This window comes from Urocitellus parryii, chromosome 13, assembly GCF_045843805.1.
Source record: "Urocitellus parryii isolate mUroPar1 chromosome 13, mUroPar1.hap1, whole genome shotgun sequence".
NCBI classification, from domain to species: Eukaryota; Metazoa; Chordata; class Mammalia; order Rodentia; family Sciuridae; genus Urocitellus; species Urocitellus parryii.
In genome coordinates, this window is record NC_135543.1 from 38,623,519 (window position 1) to 38,646,231 (window position 22,713).

The 22,713-nt window shown below is 38.0% G+C and overlaps 1 protein-coding gene across 1 annotated transcript in view; it reads left to right on the forward strand.

Moving 5' to 3' along the window:
* The window catches only part of Klhl14 (kelch like family member 14), a 90,777-nt gene that overhangs the window by 21,193 nt on the left and 46,871 nt on the right, over positions 1-22,713 (forward strand). The window contains exon 2 of the mRNA XM_026400764.2: positions 8,546-8,667. Within this exon, the coding sequence (XP_026256549.1) occupies positions 8,546-8,667 (122 nt within the window). The remainder of the gene's footprint in view (positions 1-8,545; positions 8,668-22,713) is intronic.

A 22,713-nucleotide genomic window follows, 5' to 3' on the forward strand; every position in this document is an offset into this window, starting at 1 on the left:
TGACTGTTCATTCTCCAGTTGCTACACAGCCAGACTCTGGTGGGATGAAGAGGGTGGCTCCAAAGGCAGAAGATAGGATGCTGAGGCACTTTTAGCCACATCTGAGAGTCACAGATAAGTTGTGTGAGAAAACTCTAGAGACATTCCTGTGTGAAATGGAGGAAATAAAACCCATCCTGAGGCACTGGAAAAGGTACCCGAACCCCCTTTCCTCTACTCTTTCATCTGTTAAATGGGGATAATGATACTTTGTGTTTACCTACCTTAGAGAGGCATTATCAGGTCTATTTAAAGGCTCTTCCCATGAAAGCTGCTGTGTAATTACCAAGAACAGCTATGATAAAGAAACCTAAATACAACAGCAAATCAGCTGGAACAAATTCTCTAGGGAGTTTACTTCTCTGGAAAATTTTAAGAACAGGGTAGCAGCTCTCCTTTGGTGAGCCCCAGGTATCAGTGTGGCTGGAAGTTCAGGGAAGGCTAGCTGACTTTCTGAGGTCTCCTCCTGGCCAAGGACTCAGGATCTTCCTCTATACTTTTTCCCTATGCTGTAAGCAATTTCCTTTTGAAGTTTCTTTTTCAAGTTTTTTTGTTTTTCAGATCTTGACTCACAAATTGTTTTGTACCTGAAATGAATTTCAAGCACAGCATTTACCTATGAGAGGAGAGAGAGAGAGAGAGAGAGAGAGAGAGAGAGAGAGAGAGAGAGAGAGAAGAGAGGGAAAAGAAGAAAGTTTGCATCATTTTATAGATGATGGATAATGGAGAATTTGTCAATGATTTTTAAGAAGAGGATCATTAATGTTAGACTTCGATAAAATATATTGACAAAGTATGTAGGGTAGCTGGGTGCCGAGGTGCCACCCATAATCACAGTGACTCGGGAGGCTGAGTCAGGAGGATTGCAAGTTCAAGGCCAGTCTTGGTAACTGAGTGAGACCCTGTTACAAAATTAAAAAAAAAAAAAAAAAAAGAAAGAAAGAAAGAGAAGGACTAAGAATGTAGCTCAGTGGTCAGTGGTACAAAGCCCTGGGTTCAATTTAAAAAAATAGAAAAAGTAGATTAAATAGGCATAGAAAGCAGGGACACCATCATTATGCACTTGAGAGAGCCACCCCAGTCAGAGCAGGCTGATGGCAGCTTGATTGGAATGAAGAGAGAGATTTAAGAAGCCCTGCAGCTATTGAATTCACAGAATAGAGTAATAAAGAGGGAGGGGATTCAGTATACCCTACAGTTTGGTGAGGTTGTGGAGATGATCTTACTTGAAAGATCTGGCAGCCCAGAGAGTGAATGGTTTGAATTTGTCAGTGAAGTCCAGATCAATACAGTTGCAAGAAGCCCAGTGATTTTAGATTTTTGTTAAACTTAATTATATATATTCTGGCTGTTTATAATCAGTGTAACATATGGTATCTAAAAGGCTTCAAAGCAATCAAAATTCCAAAATTCCAATGATTGTTTTCAAATGAGAGCATGGTAAGGTTAATAATTGTGCATTATAATAATGGCTGTCATTTGTCAATGGATTACTATGGGAACTTCGTAAATATTTTCCATATGTAGCCTAGATGTCATTAGGGCTTCCCAGATCTGGTATTATTGGCACAAATGCCTCCAATCCAATGGCTTGAGGAAATCCAAACCCATTGCTATGGACTAAATGTTTATGTCCTTCCCTCTCAAGATTCGTATGTGACGTCCTAATCCCCAGTGGAACAGAACCTGCATATTGGACCTTTGGGGGGATAGTTAGGTCATGAGGGTATGCCCTTGCAAGGGATTAGTGTCCTCATGAGATAGGAAAGAGCTTGCTGTCTCCTCCTACCATGTCAGCACATAAATAGGAAGCTGGCCCTATCCAGGAACTAAATCTGCTGGCATTCTGATCTTGTATTTCCCAGCCTTCAAAAACTATAAAAAACACATGTCCATTGCTTACACTACCCAGTCCGAGGTAATTTTGTTACAGCAGCCTAAACTGACTCATACATCTATCCTCCTGTCTGTGAACTGGTGGAGACGTGTTTCTTGGCTTTTCCTGCCTCCCAGATCACTCTCATACATCGCTGACATGCTACCAGACATGAAATTGCCCATTCATGCTTTTATAAAATACTCAACCATCATGAGTTTGGTTGAGGGCTCTGATACTGCAAGGTCATGGGAAAGAGCCATAATTTGTTGAAATCTTCCCCAGCCTCTCCCTACTGGATGGCATTGAAATCATCAAAGTTTTTTCTCCTTTCTCTGGGTAGAGATACTCATCTTTCAAGGTCTCAGCAGCACAAAGGACCTGAGTCTAGAAGATGACTTTGGTCACAAGTAGTAACCACTTACTTGCCCATTACACCTTAATGACTTCATGAAACCTCACAACATTCTTCTAAGATTATTCCCACTTTACAGATGAGGCAACTAAGGCTATGAGTCATCCCAAGAATAAAAGCACAACTAGTGGTAGAAAGAGAGTTTACATCCAGGTCTGACTGACTCCTAACTTGAAATTGACTTGAATTTTGAAAGATGTTGTAATGATTACCTAATCTGGTTTACTTTGCCTCTTTAAAACTACTGTTTTTCTATTGATTTTTTGTTTCCAAAAAAGAAGGCCATATATAGGGAATTATAAAGTAAAAATCTCAGTGATTTAGTATCATTTCAGAGAGAATGAGTTAGGATCATTAGAAAAATATCTAAACACAGGAAATACAATTATTTATAATTTTTTAATTTTATTTTATCTGTATTCTTTTTAGATATGCATAACATTAGGATTCATTTTGACATAAAAGCATGGAATATAATTTGCTCTAATGCAGTACTTCCCCTCTTCTTTCACTCCTTCCCACCCTGTTCCCTTCCCTCCATTCTACTGATTTTTTTGTTACTTACTTATAGGGTTTTTTAATTAGTACCTTGTGCCTTTATTATTTTCAAGTAATAAAAGTTGAATGGGGATATAGGCCACCTCTCTGATAAATCTTGCAAATTGCACAAAGGAATGGCTAGTACTGATGGTGACAATGACGATGACATTGCTGCTGCTGCTGAGAACTAGCTTTGGGTTAGCTCTGATGTAAATGTTCTGCATGTGTTATTTCTTTTAATCCTAAAAATTAAAAACATCTATGTCTTAGGACTATTGTTTCCCTATATTCTAAACAAGATTAAATAGGGACAAAGAGATGGGCTAAAACTCACTCACCTCAGAAGAGATGAAGCTAGGCATCTTACTTTAGCTCTGAAGGCTGCACCCTTGACAAGTGGGAACCTTCTTGCCTAAAACCAGGGTACCTTCATAGATGTCCTCAGGAAGAAGGAATTGAATGTCATGAAGAACAGGGGATTCAGGCCTTGTTCTCACTATGATCATGAATGCTTACAACAATATCTGGAACATAGAGCTCAATTAACAATTTCTAAACAATAAATGAATTGAAACAAAATGTCTAAATCAGGAGAAAACATAAAAACCTTAAAAATACCTATTTGTTCAGAGCTATTGGAAATACTTTAGTTAGAGGAAATACAAGATAGGAAAATTTTGGCTTGAAAACATTGCTTTTTTTAAAAAAAATCCATGTTTGTAATTAGTTGGAAGCAAAAATGCTTTGTGACTCCCTTAAAAGACTACAATGATTTTAAGAGACTGTAAAAGGCAAAAATATGTATTTGTCATCTATCATATCACATGTGTTACAATGTGTATAATTTTGACCTTCACATTTTCAAAGGAACTGAGATAGTCTAAAGTGTACTAAAAGGCAGTGACCAGGATAGTGAGGAAAATTTAAGCCTTTTCAGAGAGAAATATGAGTTTTCAACATGGAGAAGAGGATATTTGGCAAGTATCTCCAACATTTGAATTTCTGCATGCTTCTCTGGGGAAGACATAGGTAGGTTATTCAGCCCAGAACATGGAGAAAAAAAAAATAGAATTCAACTATCCAATGATGACCTTCAATAATAGTGTGAAAAACTAAGATCCATTTCATTATAAACTTCAAAACTCTATTATCTTTAATAATAGAGTGTAAGACTAAGGTTTTGAAGAACTAAGGTTCATTTCATTATAAACTTGTATACATAGATAAAGACTACTACTTGTAAATTCTTAGCAGAATTTCTATGTTATACAGAGAACTAGAAAAAGTTAGTGAGTGGCTCCAGGTCCAGCAATGTGTTAGAATCAACTGGAAGTTTGTGGGACAATTTTAAAGCCTCCTCCCACTGAATCATAATCTTTGAGCATTGGAAACTGACAATCTATCAAGAACTTTAAAATTTTAATCCCCTTAGATGACTCTAGTGAACTGCCAAAGTTGGACAACACTGAACTAGAGTACCACGAAGTTTCCCTCCAACTCTATGATTTGTTAATTCTTACAGCATTGTGGAAGAACTTCATCTATAAATGAATAAGAATTATCTGTAGTCTGTAAAGTGAATATAGTCTAACCGTACATAGGAAGCTCTAAAGTGCCTGCTAACCAGTTGATTTCTTAAGTAGATTAAAATTCCTTCTTGCAATCTAGTGAATGAAAACTTTCTTCATGTATCATGGAAAGGATAACTTTATCTGGCCTGTTTCCCAACTATTAAGGTTCCAAATCACTGAAATATAAATAAATGAGATTTTATCATATCTAAACACCAGTATGATGAAAAATTTGTTTACACCGGGAGGTTTTAGGTCATCCTTCAATCATTCATCCCCGGAACCAAAGTAGGTATGCTCCTGAGCATACATGCACACATGCGCACAGACACCCAAATGTGACACTTGGTAAATGTTGGGCAATTACTGAGATGGAACAAAGGAGACCTTCAAATTCCATCGCCATTTTAACCTTATATTTTTGGATCTAAAAAAAATCTAAGAACTCAAGTCAAAGGCATATAAATAATATTACTGATCATGCTGTACTCAGCTTCATGTTTAAATTTCTCTAATTTCTTATCTTCTAAATACATTACTTTGGTCCCAGTGGTGCTAAATGAGGAATGAGAGCAATATTTTTAAAGTAATAAAAAGCTATGAAAAGTACATATTAATTTTGACTAAATTGATTCCCTATATAAAGAGCATATGTTGCCCTATGAAGGAGCTCTAATTATGGCAAGAAGGCTACATTTGTAGATTTTGCCTAATCTAAAATTAAACCTGTAAAGCTTTGCTGGAATTATTTAGGAAAAGAATAATGGAAACCCCCTTCAACACAGTTAGATTTTCTTAATTTTATTTTTTCAATTCACGTGCTATTGTTTCACGGTACTTTCAGATTGAAGTTCACACATAGCAAATAAATGGCATGATAATCAGAGGTTTGATATCCAATACACATTCATTATTATCTGTCATTATTGTCATTGTCGCTATTATAATTGTGCATGGTAAAAAGAATGAAAGCTTTTCCACGGGAATTATTCACGTGTATTAACTTTCTAGGAGTAATTGAATAGTTGACGTTGCATTTTTGTCAAAGTAAAATATGGGATGGTTTATCTCATTTGTATTTTTCTTCAGCAAGAAGAAATGTGGAATCATCTCTGTTAGGTTCCTTTTTCTTTGGATCCAGGGTCTCATAGTTTCATGCAATGCTAAAATGTATGTGTTTTAAATGACAACTATGGGAACGTTCTCACTCCTCTGTAAAATGACCTGCCACGTTACGGGCTGTTTTGAGAGTCAGTAGGGAAAATGGCAAGAAAACCTCTCAAGTGTGTTTCGCTGTCTATGTGTTCTTCCTTCTGTATCACGAACTTCTCACAAGCTTTGTCCTATTTGGGGTTTCTGTGTGGTTCACCCTCACACAATACAGCTTGAAGCTTTATTTAGAATTAAATAATATAAATACTGGTTTGGACAATTGTGTAACACAGGCTTTTGAGACAAAAGACTCCAAGTAAAATGCGGTAACAAATTGGATGATGATACAATACTGCAAAAAATTGGGGATGTGTCTTTAGTCACTAAGAAGGCCATACATAATGCACTCGAAGCACAGACCCTTCACAGAAACACAACCCATGAGGGTAGGTGGGAGTTCCTTTTCTTCCATAAAATCTACCACATTTCCTGCAGAGACCCACGTGGTTTAGGGATTTGTTGTAGTTATGTGGTGTCTTGCTGTGCTGCTAGGCTAGCCAGCCTGGTAGCATCATGTCATTGCTACCAAGGAGGAGGTGCTTACCGTTGACAAACTATACAGTGGCTAATGTTTTGAAGGCCTCAGGCCAGTTCGCAGAGGACAGATGGAAATGGCTGGCTTTTTAGGCAGAGAGGGCAAAGACTCAAGCTCCTCTTCTCATCCACAAATAAGGGCAGCAAATCACCAGTGAGATTGGTCCAAGGAAGCCAGTTTTATCAATGACTGATATAAACTTATAAACATACTTGGGCCATGTTCTTACGTCCTTGTCATTCATCAAGTACATTTTGAAGCAGTACATTTATTTATGAATTAAAACAGATACAATTATGATGCTTTTGTCAGGATTAGCACTTCAGTGAGTCCTTTTCTCTTTGTCCTGCCCATCTTGGTCTTCTACCTCCTATCCGCAGTCTGGCCATATGTACACATGTGATGTTAGGCAGCTGCAGAATCATGACTTCAGGTGAACAGGTCCATCTACACATGATAACTTACTGCACCTAAAAGAACTGTTTGCTTTCACTTTGACTTGTCTTACAAAGCAGTTGATTATTTGGACTAAAAATGATAACAAAAGAAACAGCTATGTATCAGTCCTGTGAGCATGCATTTATGAAATTATATGGCATATGAATTACATGTGTATTGTTTCCACCCAGTCACTGAAATTCTCAATGTATGGAGTCTTTGCTGTTTCACAGTTTTTGTTTGCCAACCAGCAGTCTATAGGGCATATGGGTGCAGGTCAAGGGCACATTAAATTCAAAGAAGTTGGGTTGGTTGGTTAGTTCATTTGCTTGTTTCTCTTTACACTCAACTATATCCACAGCGTGGCAAAATTAACATTGTAAACTCCTATTGCATTAGTCATTCTTCTTTAAGTACAGCTCCCTCTATCGATGAATCTGGAACATAGGAGTTTCTCCAGAAGATATTTTCCTAGTGAGACATACACAAAGCATTCAGTGGCACCAGAGTTTCATTATAGGAATTCTCTAGTTCCCTTTCTTCATATGGAAATGTTTCATTAACTGTATTAAGTTAACTCTCTGAATGTTAGGTTCTTAACCAACAAACAGAGCTTCTCCACAGGGCCTATTTCGCCAAGCATCCTTGAATCGGAAGGGGCTACATAGGTAATAATAGATTCAGAGCCACACTATGGGTTGTGATCATATGTAAGAGGAACCCTTTTGTATTTATTGACTTTTTTCCTTCAATCATGGTCGTTCTGTTTCTCCCACCACCACCTTGAGCCTTTCAGGTAAATGAAAAGTTCAATTATATGTAAAGTGACTGTTAAATCAGCAGGCCCCTTGTGGGGGTCTGGGCCTCCTCTCCCTGCTTCAGTGGCACTTGTGCTCAATCCATTACTATTCCTGAGGGTTGTACATCCATCAGGTCGCCTCGCCGGCCAGGGTGCATCTTATAGCTTTTACTGCATATGAGACATTGCAGGCCTGTTCTCAGGAACTGCCAGGCAGACTGGGAATCACAGTCACGGTTAATAGCAGCGAATTGCCAGCTCTTGATGGGTGGGTAGTCACTCCTTTCAGTGGTTGCCCCCTGGGGGAGAAGGTAGAAAAACAGAGGGAGGGAATTAGAGTGACTTTGCACAGTTGAGCAGGTTCATGCCGCTGGATCAGTGGCAAGCATTGGCAGGGCTCCACTCTGGGGAGGCTCACAGCAACATCACAGTCTCATTTTTACCAATTGGAGCTTCTGTATCGCCAGTGGTGCACAGGGGGAGAGCAGAGGGGAGGGCGAGCTGGGAGTGGGGGAGAGGGGATGGAGGCAGAAGTCTAAGCTAAATTAAACAAATGGGAAAAAAGAAAAAAAAGTTCATGTTCAAACTGGTTAACCCATCCTAGTTAGCCCTGTGCTACTAATTGTACCAGACTGGTTTTGGAAGTTGCCTGAGTGATTAAAGAGTTGGCTCACAAACTCTCTGCATAACCTTAATTTTTTCAAGGTTCTTTGAGTGGAGAATGGCTTATAATAATGATTTTGACTAATACGATTTTTGACATGCAACTTTAATGCTTAACCTTAGTACCACTCCAGAGCATTCCATGTGTACTCAGCTGTAAAGAGTGATGATTTAAAGGGATAATATAAGAAAAAGGTCGTTCTAGAATGAACCTCTAACAAATTGCATAAAGGGAGCTTATTATTCCATGAGTATAGGGATATGCAGTTCTTCTGATCATTTTTCTGCTTGGTTCAAAAAAAAAAAACTGTTGAGACATGAATGGGAAAAGAAACAGGAAAAAATGAAATAGAAATCTGCAAGCAAGGAACATTCTTTTGATGATTATGATTTCGTTGCCACTAAAAAGACTCTACAATAATGTGGTTATTCATCTCCTCTTTTGTTTTGGGTGAAGAATTCGCTCTAACAAGAAAATGCTGTTATTGGTTGGAGGGTTGCCGCCCGGACCTGACCGGCTCCCCAGCAATTTGGTTCAGTATTACGACGATGAAAAGAAGACATGGAAAATACTCACAAGTGAGTGACTTATTTATTTACTCACCTATTTATTTCAGGTGAGCTGTCTTGATGAATTCGAAAACATGGTTAATCAAATTAGACATTTTATTGATTTGTTACCCTGCGGAGGTTTATTTACGTATCATGGGGGAATTTAGAGTAAAAGACTAAATTAACATTGCAGAGGTGGCCAATTTGGTAGTTGAATAGGCCTAAATTAAAACTGGCCTCAAATCACTGTACTGGTTTATGTTTCTGTGTGTGTTGGGCAAGACAGGGGAAGTAGCGATCTTCCCCTAAAATTTCTTCTTTTTTTTTTTTTTGGTTGATTGAAAAATGAAAGGTTGGTTAACAGCACTAGTAAGTTTTCTCTCCTTAAAATGGTTGCTGAGTTTTCTGTTGCTGTAACTAACATTCATTTTGCTTTTTAGACATTTTTGCTCATTAATCAGGCTGTGGAACCAGGTCTTTAGAGAAATGCCCCCTCAGATGCTCCACAGCTTGGATGGACAGATATATTCATGGCCTGGCCCAGCTGCATTAAATTGTACTTGCAAACTTCCAGCCAAGAGTCTCCTCCTCCCCTCCTGAAAGGGTGATTGTGTTTTACAGCAAACCTCTTGCCTTGGGCACTGAGATTTGGAACTTATTGTTATATCGGTTATGATTCCCAGTCTGACTCAGTCATGGAATCAAAAATCATCGTTTCTTGAGCGCAGCAGGCTGTGTGCACCAGTCCCCTCGTGGGCACAGTGGCTGCACTGGTCAATAAAACTAAATTTTAACTGTCAAAATTGCCCAGAGCTGTATAGATAAAATAATAAATGAGCAATTTTGATCCATAAATCAAAGCCATACATTTAAGACCAACAAAAGTAAAAGTCAGATTTTCTTATTGCATGTGTCTTTTAAGCAGTTAGATATTTTACCAGAGTATTTTTAAAAATAATTCCCTTTGCTCTTCCTGAAAGCTCTTTTCAAATTATAGAAACAGGGCCAGAGTTTGCCCAAAAGAGCAGAAGAAGAAGTGCTAAGACTTGTGAGGTGGTGCTTGTGCTAATACATTTCGGAGCTGGCTCACCCCAACAAAACCTGCAGTATCATCATTCGGGAATTGCAACAATAATGCTCCCTGACACCACTGAACTATGATTCTAGTAAAGAAGTGGTGGAATAGTAATGGTGAGATTAAGATGAAGGAAGGAAAAATAAGTTAGAGATGTCTAAAGATATTTGTTCTTCTTTGGATGAAAATACCATTAATAGTGGTTTAAACATCTGAGTGAGTGATCAAGCTGTATTTTAAAGATTCATCAGAAATGAAAACTAATGTAAAACCAAAGAATCAATTTGGGAACACCTGATCAATAGAGAAAGCCTACATAGAATGATCCGTGGAGACTAGGAGGAGGAGAGAAAAAAAATGAAGGTCAGAATATTCTCAGGGAGAGATAACAGAAAAAAATGAGCATAAGGGACAGGGAGAGATTAGACCCTACTACTAAATGACATTCATTTGCAAATCCACCTGTTTTTTCCAAATATACCAAACTTCATCCAATTTGCTACTTATTTGAAGTCCTCTAGTAAAGGCAAAAAGATTGATTAATAATACCTATGGAAAGTCTTATGTTCATTTTGAACCTTGGTCAGAGATAGATTGATCATCAAACTTCTTGCCCAAACTAGGAGACTTTTGAGCATGGGAAGTGGGATCTACTAATTAGGCCAGGTCAACACTTATAGACTGGAATAGATGGTCACCCCATTGCCTGATTTAACTTCCTACTTGGGTATAGTAAGAGCACATGAACTCTGCATCCTGGATCAAGCCCAGATCTCTGACTTTGAGCAAGTCATAAATATATTCTGAGTCCTAGTTTCTTTATTTTGTCAGTCTTTGAATATTTTTTTAAATGACATTGCATTTATAAATCATCTATCATGTAGCATGCACTCAATAAATTGTAGATACTTTTGCTCTTATTTTAATACCACTGCCAATATTAGCACAGGAGAGTACCTTTATACCTTAGAAGCATCAGTCAGCCCAAGCCCTTTGTGCAAAGAGGAAAAAGATAACTCTGTAATGGAAATGACACTTGCACCCAGTGCTCCAGAGGAGAGAGCCTATTGTCCATAGTTTTCATAGGTCAGATGTTATAATCTACAGATTAGGAAGTAAGCATAAATGGGGGTCTTGGCTCATTCCCTCAGATTTGAAATGAAAAGAAATAAATTAGTATAAATATAGAAAAGTTCTTATAATAGAAATATATTTAAAGATTTTGGAATGTACTTCTATACTCAAACTCAGAGCTTTGAAATAAATTTCTATTCTTCTTATACTCTTCATCTCACTAGGACTTGAACTTCAAAAAATTGAGTTTATTTCCTGCTAGGCTGTGACTACACGGCCCCAAGTGAAGGCTTATTTTTCATATTTGTTGGAAAAAAAAGTAGGCATTTTAATCTGGATAATTTCTGTTATTGGTAGTTTGTATTTTTTAAGTAAGGCCTTTATTTGGCCAAGTTGAAGGAAGTCGTCAGGTAACTGACACGATTTCATACTATTTGGGCCACATAATCATAAACAAAGAAACGTTTCTCATGAACTAAGAAAATATCCAACTGCACCCCAAATCCAACCAAACGTTAGGGATTTCCAAACTTCCCACTGCCCTTCTTGCCCCAGAAGTGCTAAGCTAATTTATTAGGGAGGTAAGGACGATGGTTGAAGGGAGGAGATGTCCTGCCAGTTTGGGGTCTGTTTATTTATTGAATGAATGTCTCCATACAAACTAACAAATTAACTAACAGACACCTAACACCTGAGGTTGGGTGGCGCTTCTGAACCTTAGCCTACCGTGTCTGTTTTGCTTGAGCAAACATTTCTCAGCACCTCTGACAGACAGGTTCCTCTTTAAGAGATGCCATTCTACAAGCAGAAGCACAAGCACCTGCTTAGGGGTGCCACACTATTTACACGTGTTACATAACACAGAAGAATTAAAAGGACTTTGGAAACACTAGGCAAGGCGGAAACACTTCAGTAATAATACACTGAACAAGTAGAGGTAAGTGAGGAGGAAAAAGTGGTTCTGTATAACATAAAGAAAACATAATTCAAATAGTTAACCAGTCAATGGTTTGATCCCCTCAAACAGCAAAGGGACAATTATTCTCACTAAAAAGACTGTTTTGGTGACATACTGGCACCAAGTGCATTTTTATCTTCCTTCTTAAAATAATCAGTTAATATGATGTGGTAGAATTGATGTTTAAGAATGGTGACAGAGCCCCCCCCCACCAGCCTCTATTGGAAAAAGCCTTGAGAAATAACATGTAAAAATGACTGTAAAGCCCCTTTGTCCATGTGAAGTGTTCAGCAATCACAATAAAATCGGGCATTGTGGTTCTCTTGCCTGTTAATAATCAAAGGGAAGTTGAGACGCACTTTCGTTCATTTTTATTTTACAGTGCTGCTTTTGTTGCATTTCTCACTCCTGCATGCAGTCTGCCGTTTCGTTCTTAACTTATTAGAAAGCAATACAGGAGACATGAATAATAAAATGGTCAACACAAGAAATATGCCTTCTGCACTTTGCAGGCCCTCAGTCCTCTGCTTAAGGATCACACAAAACGATCCACATCGCCGCCGTGTACCTCTAGGACAGATTTCTTACATCCCCAAATTTTTATGAAGACCACAGGAAGATGCACCTTACATTTCTCCCCATGGGATCGCACTGAAGGTCTCTTTATTCCATTTATATTCCCAGTTGATTGATGTCTTTACTGATGGGTGAAGACATTTTCCAGGAACTACGTTCCTTTTTTCTATGTTTCAGGTAAGAGATTTTATTTATCAGGTGCTTCTTCGTTGCTTTCTTTAAGCAAGGATAGAAAAAAGACTTCAAAATACTGATTTATTCTTCCAGGTGCCAATCATGGCTTCCCCTTAATCACATGACCACAAAAGCTATGGAGCTCCTTCTGATCCCTCCCACTTTCTTTTATTAGATACAGGGGAAGTGCCCTTTGTTCCTCTTCCTTTCAGTTCATTTGCTCTACTTTTTGTGTGCTTTCTGTTTTCCAATCATGGTATACTGGCTTCCTATGTTGTCTCCTGGCCCATGGAGGACACTTCACTTGATCCCATTCATGCAGAAAGGGTCTTGGGGCAGATTGTCATCTTTTAGAAGAGTCACAAAGATCAGAAAGTTTGTGGACTTTTCATACAGGTTTTTAAAAATATACTTCCCATAAGTGTCAAAGAAATAGTAATGAAAAAACCTCATATAAGACAATAAACTTCAGTTGTGAAAAATAAATACAGACTTGATCATATTCAATATCTGAGCAATAGAGAATGGTTTAATTGCTGATTATTCAAGGAATAATGGACCTAGAAGTTGATGCATTTGACTGGACTTCTTTCCGTGGTTCTTCTGTTTCTTTATTTCAGTCCACTTTTGCTCTTTGAGGATATATCGGGAGGAAAGTCAAGTTAGTCAAAAGCTAACGATCATTTCTCATGGTTGTTTGTTCTCAAAGAAATAAAAAGTAAGTTCAATGGAAGGGTTGTACCTGTGAGATTCCTTTATTCATATTATGTATATTGCTAAGAATCCAAACCCAAAAAAATTATTTAATGTAACTTTTAGACAGGTAGGTAAAATTTGTAAACAGTACATTCCTTGTTGCAGGAGAACCTGAAGAAACAATGAAGTACTTTCAGAATGACTCTGAAAATGCTTGGAGAGAATTTAGTCTGACTTACAGACCTCATTCCTTCATGGAGCAAGTGATTATTGAATATCCACTCTGTTGGATGGAAGGGTAGAATATAAATATGACTGTCTCTCCTCTCAATCACCTAAGGAGGCAATTATAATACAGGGAGCTAAGAGATAGACAAGAAAATACCAAGGTACAATGAGAGCAAAAATGGGCCCCTAACCTAAACACAGGAGGTTAGGAAGTTCTCTTAGAAATGATTTTCTTAAACAGGGCATACCACACACCTGTCATTCCAGCTACACACAAGACTGAAACAGGTGGGTGGCAACTTCAAAGCCAGCCTCTGCAATTTAGGAGATCCTTCCTCAAAACAAAAATAAAAATATATGGGGGTGTAGTTCAGTGGCAGAGTGCTTGCCTAGCATGTGAGAAGTCCTGGGTTCAACGCCTAGCACTGAAAATAAAATGACATTTTAATTCCAAAAACAGGGATAGGGATTATCTAAGCAAAGAGGTAGATGGGAAAGCATTTTAGTAAGTCAGTCTAGTTTTGAGAATTAAAAAAAAGGTGAGAGAATGTAGGACCTTCTAGAACCTGACTTAAATTTGTCAATCTATAGGAAAGTCTGGGGTAGTAAATGATGGGGTTAGCCAGGAGCTGTATCTTACAAATACTATTTCAGACAATTGTACAGATTGATACAAAAATTAAGAATTTTAGGCTGGGGATGTAGCTCAGTAGATGAATGTTTGCCTAGCACATGTGAGGCCCTGAGTTTGATCCCCAGGACCAGGGGGAAAAAAATTAAGAATTTTGAGTAGAGACACCCCTCTAATTTTTGTTTTCAGTGTTAGTGAAAACACAGTGATCTAAAAAATTATATACAATAACATGTGGTCTATGTCTCTTAACCTGTAACTTTTATTTCAATTCATGGAGCAATTATTCCCATGATTCTGGATGAAAAAGAAAGGGGAAGAATTGTGTCTTGACTTTTTAAATATGTTAGCATCTAATTTTACCTTCAATGAGCTCAATTCTAATTTGAAATACATGGCTGCACATTGCTATATATCTTGAATTATTTGCCACTATGTATTCATGCACCAGTGCATTAGTGGATTTTTCATAGATTTTTTTTTTAAATATGTGTGGTGGTCACTCCAAATACTGTATTTCAACTAACTTGGGTTCCTAGAAAAACCAGTTGACTTTATTTGGCTATCTCTCATTTATTTCTGGCTTATACTTCCCTTGAATATAGTAATTGCTTTCCCTCCAGAGAATGGCACATGTACAAATAATTCCAGTGCCTTCTCCACACATAAGCAGTATTATTTGCTACTGAGTCTGGTGTGAAGGAGCTACGTGTAGAGGACTGTGATGCATGGTTAAACTCCAAGAGTGAGGAGGAGAGAAGGATGAGATGTGGCGAAAGCTGTTAGCAAAGACCAGCCATATGGCAGGTTCACAGTTTTGGTTTTTTGTTTTTTTTTTTTCTTTAAGTGACTCAAACAGAGGAAGTGTTTTATCCAGTGGTTCAGGATACTTAGTGGCTGATCGAGGAAGAAAACTACAATCCCTGTATTTCCATCAGCACACTAATGTACCAACCCGTCCGACAACACTTTGCCAGTGGTCCAAAGACTCCAAGAAATGAATGGGATTTAATCTGTGGTGACCCATTTCTCCCATAATAATCTAAATGGGTCCAGTGTTCTTGGCATAGTAACACATTCATAGAATGGAACTACTATAGGTCAAATTAAATGAGTAAACCACTCTTAAAGGTCAAGAATATAATCTAAGTTTAGGGACTAAACTGAAAAAAAATGATGTATAAGCAGCAAAATTTACATCTTTGTAAATTTTTATTTACATCTTTATTGAAAAGCCATAATTCAATGCAACTTTCTTGATTTTTTATCGGTGTTTTAGAAGCATCGTAGTGTGAACAAATGAAACTGCACACATAGGCACACACACAGAGTAACATCTTTAGGGACAGATAGACATAAATTGAAAAACACCTCCAGGTATTTGTTGATTGTGACTTGGGCAAGCTGCTTACTCTCTGATCTTTATTCTGCATCTGAAAATTGAAGGTAATTATATGAATCTCATAGGGTTATTGTGAGAATTAAATAATACAAATAAATCTCTACCTTAGATATCTGGAATCCAGTTATTCCTCAATGAATTTTTATTCTATTCTAGTTAAATTTGCATACTTTTCTAACCAAGCAGAGTGAAAACTAAAAGATCAAATTGAATCTCATGTTCATCTAAGGTCTCAGAAATAAGATATACTGTGATCAATGTGATTAACGTAGTCTCTGTTTTTAGTATAAGACTGATAGGTATCAGTCAAGTGGCCTTAAATTATGTTGTGGTAACAACTCTGAAATATCAAGGAATTAAACTAACAAAATATTAGTTTCTCACTCATCTCCAACATAGTTGGCTGAGTACATCTGTTCCACAGAGTCATTTGGGGATTCAGGCATGTGGGGTCCATTTTGACATGTACACAGCAGGGGGAAGAAAGAGCTGCAGAATTTCACACTGGGTTAAAAGTGATTTTAATCATTTCTTTTCAGTCACAAGACCACATCCCATTTTTAAGGGATTAGGAAATACAGTCCTACCAAGGTTCAGGAGACAGAGATTTGACAAACAAGGCAATGTGACTATCATCATCTGTCCTTCCAGATATCAAATACTCTGTATCCTCATTGCACTCAGAATACCCTCAACCTTTCCCCCAAGACAACATCAGTCATGGCCATCAGGCTCATTGTGAAGAATCTCTGGGTGTTGGACAGTCATCTCAACCTTAGGCTCATGTAGGATTTGTCTTGATCTGAACCTAAAAAGATGAGTTATCTGACCTTTCACACACATAATGTGAAGTTATAGAATAGGGACAGAATTGCCAAAGTGAACCCTGTGATTTGGAAAAAGAAAGGCAGTTCTGCAATCCCACCCAGTAGACATTTTGAAGAGTACCTAGGCAAGGGGTAGGCTTGATTAGGGACCAATCAACCAATCCTTGATTAGGGACCACCCCAGTTCTGTTCATTATCCTTATCCTTTATTCTGTTCGGCTTCTAGCTTCACCTAATGGAAGATGCTTTATTTTTCTTTACCTTCCTTGGCAATCTATGAATGGAGTCTTGGCAGTTTCTTAAATACAGTTCATATCTGTAACTGTTTAGGGGACAGCAGTGGGTTTTTTGTTTTTCAGAACTCAGGATTGAATCCAGGGGAACTTTACCACTGCTCTACGTCTCCAGCCTTTTGTGTTTGTTTGTTTGTTTGCTTTTGACACAGGATTTTTCTAAGGGGCTGAGTCTGACCTCAAACTTGCAATCCTCTTACCTCAGCCTCCAAAGTCACTGGGGTTACAGGCGTGGACCGCCAACCCTGGCAACAGTGGTGGTTTTAAGTATCTAATTGTCATCCACCCCTTTTAAAGGCCGGTAGATCTTTTGGAAATTATGTCTAGAAAACTTAGCTGTTTTCTTATGTTTCCATCCATTCCCTGGCCAGTGACCATGTTTCTTCTCTGATGTATTTCTTTAGGTTGCTTTTTCCTTGTTTTCTTGGGCCCATCTCTCTCTCTCTCTCTCTCTCTCTCTCTCTCTCTCTCTCTCTCTCTCTCACACACACACACACACACACACACACACACACACACACACACATTAATCATATATACTCGTGTGTGTATCAGGCTTTTATAGGAAAGCTCATTTTCATTCTTTTCCTTGAGTGAAAATTCCCTGGGTATCTCATCCTGAATTGAAACTTTTTTTCAAAGACATCCTCTGTGTGAAATTACTTATAGAAGCCAAAGTTTTAATTTTGTCTTTGAACTAGTTGAGTTTTAGTATACCCTTTTTGCTCAAAATTCTCAATTTCATCTTTTATCAGGTGGGTTGAAAAAAGCATCCTTTCTAACAGGGTTGCACCCCACCCCCCCCGATTTCTGGACTCTATTTCCTTTCAATCCTCCTTACAAATGGGCAATTTTTTCAGAGATCATCTCCCCCCACCCACCCCCCAGAACTTGCCAAGTGCAGTCTACAGCAACCATTACACTATCAACAGTCTGCTTTCCAACCTCTTCCATTAGAGGTGGAAGTTCATTAAATAACTGATTAGGCTTCCAAGTGAAGAGAAAATTGTTTCAGCAAGTGATTTTCCACACCACAGCATGCATGTCTATCTTTTTACCACCTCATACCAGTCTCTTTGTCATCAGCCACTGGATTTTTTTTGGTACCAATGCCTCAATCAGGTTAGGCACTCACAAAAATCTCAAAATACTAGCAACTTAGATTTAAGTAGAGATTGCCTTTTTTTCCATGTCACATGTCTTCAGCAGTTAACTGGGGATCTGTTCCATGTCTTCTTATTCTTGAACTCAGATTGATAGGCACTCCACTATCTGGCATGTCAACATTGCCACAGCAGGGGAGAAGAAAATTTCACACTGACTCTTGAAGCTCCTGCCCTAAGTTAAAACATTGTATCATCAGGGCTGGGGATGTGGCTCAAGCAGTAGCGCGCTCGCCTGGCATGCGTGCGGCCCGGGTTCGATCCTCAGCACCACATACCAACAAAGATGTTGTGTCCAATGAGAACTAAAAAATGAATATTAAAAATTCTCTCTCTCTCTCTCTCTGTCCTCTCTCACTCTCTCTTTAAAAAAAAAAAAAAAAAAAAAACAAAAAAAAAACATCGTATCATCAAAAGCAAATGAATTAGCCACATCTAACTCCATAGTAGATGGGGAAAGTGATACCTCAGAAAGAAGATAATCAAGCTATTTATTTAGTAGCCTATCTGAGTCCATTTTCTGTTGTCGACAACTAAATATTACAGACTAGCCAAATTATAAAGAGACTTATTTTAGCACATAGTTCTGGTCCAAAGTCAAGGTCAAGAGTCCACTTCTAGTGATGACCTGCTTACCATCAGAGTATAGAGTCCCAAGGCAGGGCAAGGCATCATATTCTTATACAGCCACCAGTGTTCAACCCTGGGGACCCCTTCCTGATGACTTTATCAAATCCTGATTACTCAAAGGCCTCACTTCCAAACACCAATGTCAACATTAAATTTCAATAGGGGTTTTGGAGGAGGCCACCCATATTCAAACCCTAATGATTTCAACAGTGCACCCTTAGGTGCATCACATACTAGGTCCACTCTTCTTGTCACATGCAAATGTTCTCATTCCCTCAACAAAATGTTATTAGAATAGAGAGCATTCTCGGCATCTTTTTACATTTCTTGCCTTGGTACAACTTCATTGTCAGGACTGATATTTATTCTCACATGATTAGATGCCCCTGCATTAAAGGAAAAGTTTAGAAATACATTCCCAATACTATTGGGACTGTTATTGCTTATATAGACTTATAATTCTTCTATTATTATCATTTCACATTTTGATCCCCCTCAAATAATTTAAAGGTGTTTATATAGTCTTTACTACTTCTACAACTTATTGCATGTAAACCATTATACAGAATAATATATATTACTATATATAATAAAATATATATAATTCTAAATATCAATTATATAGATTCAATTATCATAGAACCAAATGGGTTTATCAGCAAGACATCATTTAAAAAAAAAAGAATGGATGTGACTTTACAGTGACAGCAACAACAAAGGAAGATAATTCTGCCTGGAGACTATTATATGCAAATATCAAAAAAAAAAAAAAAGAAATTAAGGCAAAGTGCAAATAAACATACTGCTCTTTTCCAAAACAATGAGATGACCTATAATGATGTTGGTAACCAAACCTACCTTTCATGAATATCCAGGTAGCTAGAATTTGGGGTTTAGTCTATAACACTCAAAATGACTGCATTACTGGGAATGTATGATCACTCTGCGAACCACACCTTAATATTCATTAAATGCTTTTCATGGTGCAAACAGCTGTGCCTCATAGAAGATACCTTCAGGGCCTGGCCACATTTAGCTGGCATTAGGATGCTTTGGTGAAAGGAGGGGGGCCGAGCTCTGTGCCTGGATGTCAAGGCAGGCTACCGCTCCTCTCAGCGTGTTCTAATTATTAATTCTCCTGACATGCCTTGTTTGGTTATTAAGTCTTAATTTATTAAAGACAAAAAATTAAGATTGAATTCCAGTTAGCTAGAACAATAATCATTGTGAGTTTCAAAGACTAAAATGTTCCCATATTTTTATGTTGAGAACCGCAAAGCACTTTCAAAAAACCCTACTGCTAAGGCAATGATGTATCACTTTCACTTTCATTATATGTTTTTAATCAGAGCGTGACTTCACACTAGACAAAGCGATGCTTTATGCATGGTCTCACTTGTTTTTGCTAAAATCTTTTGACATGATTAATTTTACTTTAATGCTTTTGTCTTGTTGTAATGGTAAGGATGATGGGTATAAACCAGGCAAAAATACATGCTTTTCTATTATAATGCCTCTGAGCATTAAAAATATCTTAGATGAAAGGGGAAAAAAATCACAGGAGACTGGTCCGACTGGAATTAAATTTCTTGCTACCTGAACACAGAGTACATGAGATTTTTTAAAAAATTGATTCAGTCATTGTTTTTAGTTTTATTTTTGGTATTTTTATAGCAATTTATTCATCTGTATGATTAGATCTAAAGAGGAGGAGCGAGATCATAGCTCATGGATTTCTTGATCTCATTTGTGGCTTTGCAGCATTACCTCCTCCATGGTGTTAAGAGACCAAAATATTAACCAGTTCTAACCAATGTGTATCTTGGCTATAGCTTCTCCAGGGTGATGGCAGGCCTTGGATATGGGCTAATATTCTCAGTTGTACAGATTTGCAGTTCGAAAGAATTGCATGCAATAAATACCCTTTGTCCAATTTACAGAAAAGCAGTTACATAGAATACTATAACAAGAAAACAATAGACCATTCAACAAGTGAGACGCATCTTGTGAGCAGCTGTCAAAGTATCAATTCTACCACATCCACTTTTTCTTCTTCCATTAATAAATTATGGTGTCACTTATCTATACTGCAAGAGTAGGACACCTTCCTTTCTTCTACACAATCTGTCTGCTTGCTTGACTTGCCTCCTGAATAAATCCTATTCCAATAAAAATGTCATTCAGCACTATCCAGTAGCACTGTAGGCAGTAACCAAAGTGTTTTCTCTTCAGGCAATTCAACATGGTAGCCAACAGCCACTTGTGGCTACTGAGCACACTAGATGAGGCTAGTAGGAATGAGAAACTGAATGTCTAATTGTTTTTCATTTTAATGAATTTAAATTTAAATCACCCGCTATAGCAAGCTGCGGCCTCCTATCAACAGCACAGCTCTAAGTAGTAGAAAGAGATTTGTTCACACTTAGATAGGGGCGCTGCCTACCATTCCTAGCCTGGTGAGCCAAACCTATTCCCCTGGAGGAAAGAAAAAAAAAGAAAAAGAAAGAAAGAAAGAAAGGTGACACCCTACCCCTACCCCAGTGAAACACCCAAATTCAAAGAACACCCAATGGACCACGCATCACAAATGAGCCTTGTTCTAGTTACTGGATTTTCACCTTTGGGCTTCTCTTCTCTTTCCACAGACTTCATCATTATCATCTAGTTTTTGTGGTATGTTATTTTGCCAGGGCTGCCATAATAATCTACCAAAAATCAGATGGCTTAAAACAACAAAAAGATATTCCCTCGCAGTTCTGGAGGCTAGAAGCCTGAAATCAGAGTCTCAGCAAGGCCATACTCCCTCCCAAGGGGAGAAGCCCAACTTGTTTCTTCCCAGCTTCTGATGGTTCCTGGCAATTCTCAGTGTCCTGAGGCTTACAATGTCATTGATCCAATCTCTGCATCTTCACTGGGTTCCTTCCCAGGGTCACTTCTCTGTGTCTCTGCATCTAAATCTTCTCCTTTTTCTTAAAAGAACAACTATCCTTTGATGCAGGGCCCTCCCTAATCCAGTATGACCTCATCTTTCCTTGGTTCTATCTGCAAAGACCCTATTTCCACAAATAAGACAACATTTACAGATATTGGGGTTAAGGATTTGATCTTCCTTCTTTTCTCAGGGACACAATTTAATTCACTGTACATAAACAATGCCACACATAAAGATAAGAGCATCACAAAATTCTAGGCACTCCGCTTGCATTTATTCATCTCATTTTCACAATAGCCTTCCACAATATATACATTATATAATAATGAAGTAATTATATAATATAAAATTATTACACACTAATAATAACATGCATAACTATCGCTTCTACTTCAGATGAAGAAATGGAGGCACAGAGACATGAAGCAATTTGCTCAAGGTCACACAGATGGCAGATGGCAGAACCCTGGTATATACAGAATAGAGTTCCAAAGTCTGTACTCATTGCTGCTTCTCATTACTCTGGTAATAGCAGAGTGCATTTTATAAGAAGAGTTAGAGGTGAAGCAAGACTAGATAAGCTACTTCAGCATTTTATGCAGAATAAAACTGAATATCCTCTGCACAAACAGAACACCCTAATATTGTAAATAGGCATGTTTATGGGTTGAACCTTCCAATATAGCTTTGTTTTTGTTTTGATGTTTGTTTTTACAGTGCTCAGGATTGAATCCAGGAGATCCCGCATGCTAGGCAAGGGCTCTACCTTTGAGCTATCTCCTAGTTCTCCCCTTGATTATTAATTGAAGATTGAAGAAAGACTATGCCAGTGGGTCGTTTTCTGAGTAAAATAATTTTAGGATGATATAATATTCACTTTTAGAGGACTGGCAACCTCCACCATTGCTTTCTGGGTCTACTTACTTCTTCAAAAACTGGTAGCCAAGCATGTTGGCGAACACCTATAATCCCAGAGACTCTGGAGCCTGAGGCAGGAGGAATTTGAGTTCAAAGCCAGCCTCACTAAAATCCAGGCTCTAAGCAACTCAGTGAAACCCTGTCTCTAAATAAAATGCAAAGTAGGCTGAGGGTATGATTGAGCCCCTGAGTTCAATCCCCAGTACCCTCTCCCAAAAAAAGGAAAACACAACAATAAGAACCTAGTGACTATAAGGTTTCTGTACCAAGATGTGATTTTTCTGAAGGGGAAAGCTGGGCACTGTGCTCTCACTTGTCCATCTCATCCTGTACCAATGACAAAGAAGTACCCTTGTCTGTGACACATTGGTCAACCTCACATCTTTGTTTTCTATTCATTCATAAATTTTCGGGAAGTTTTTCATTATTATAACCATTAACTTTACCAAATATCAATAGCAGTTCTTGTGTGTGCATAAGTATTTATGGGATTAAA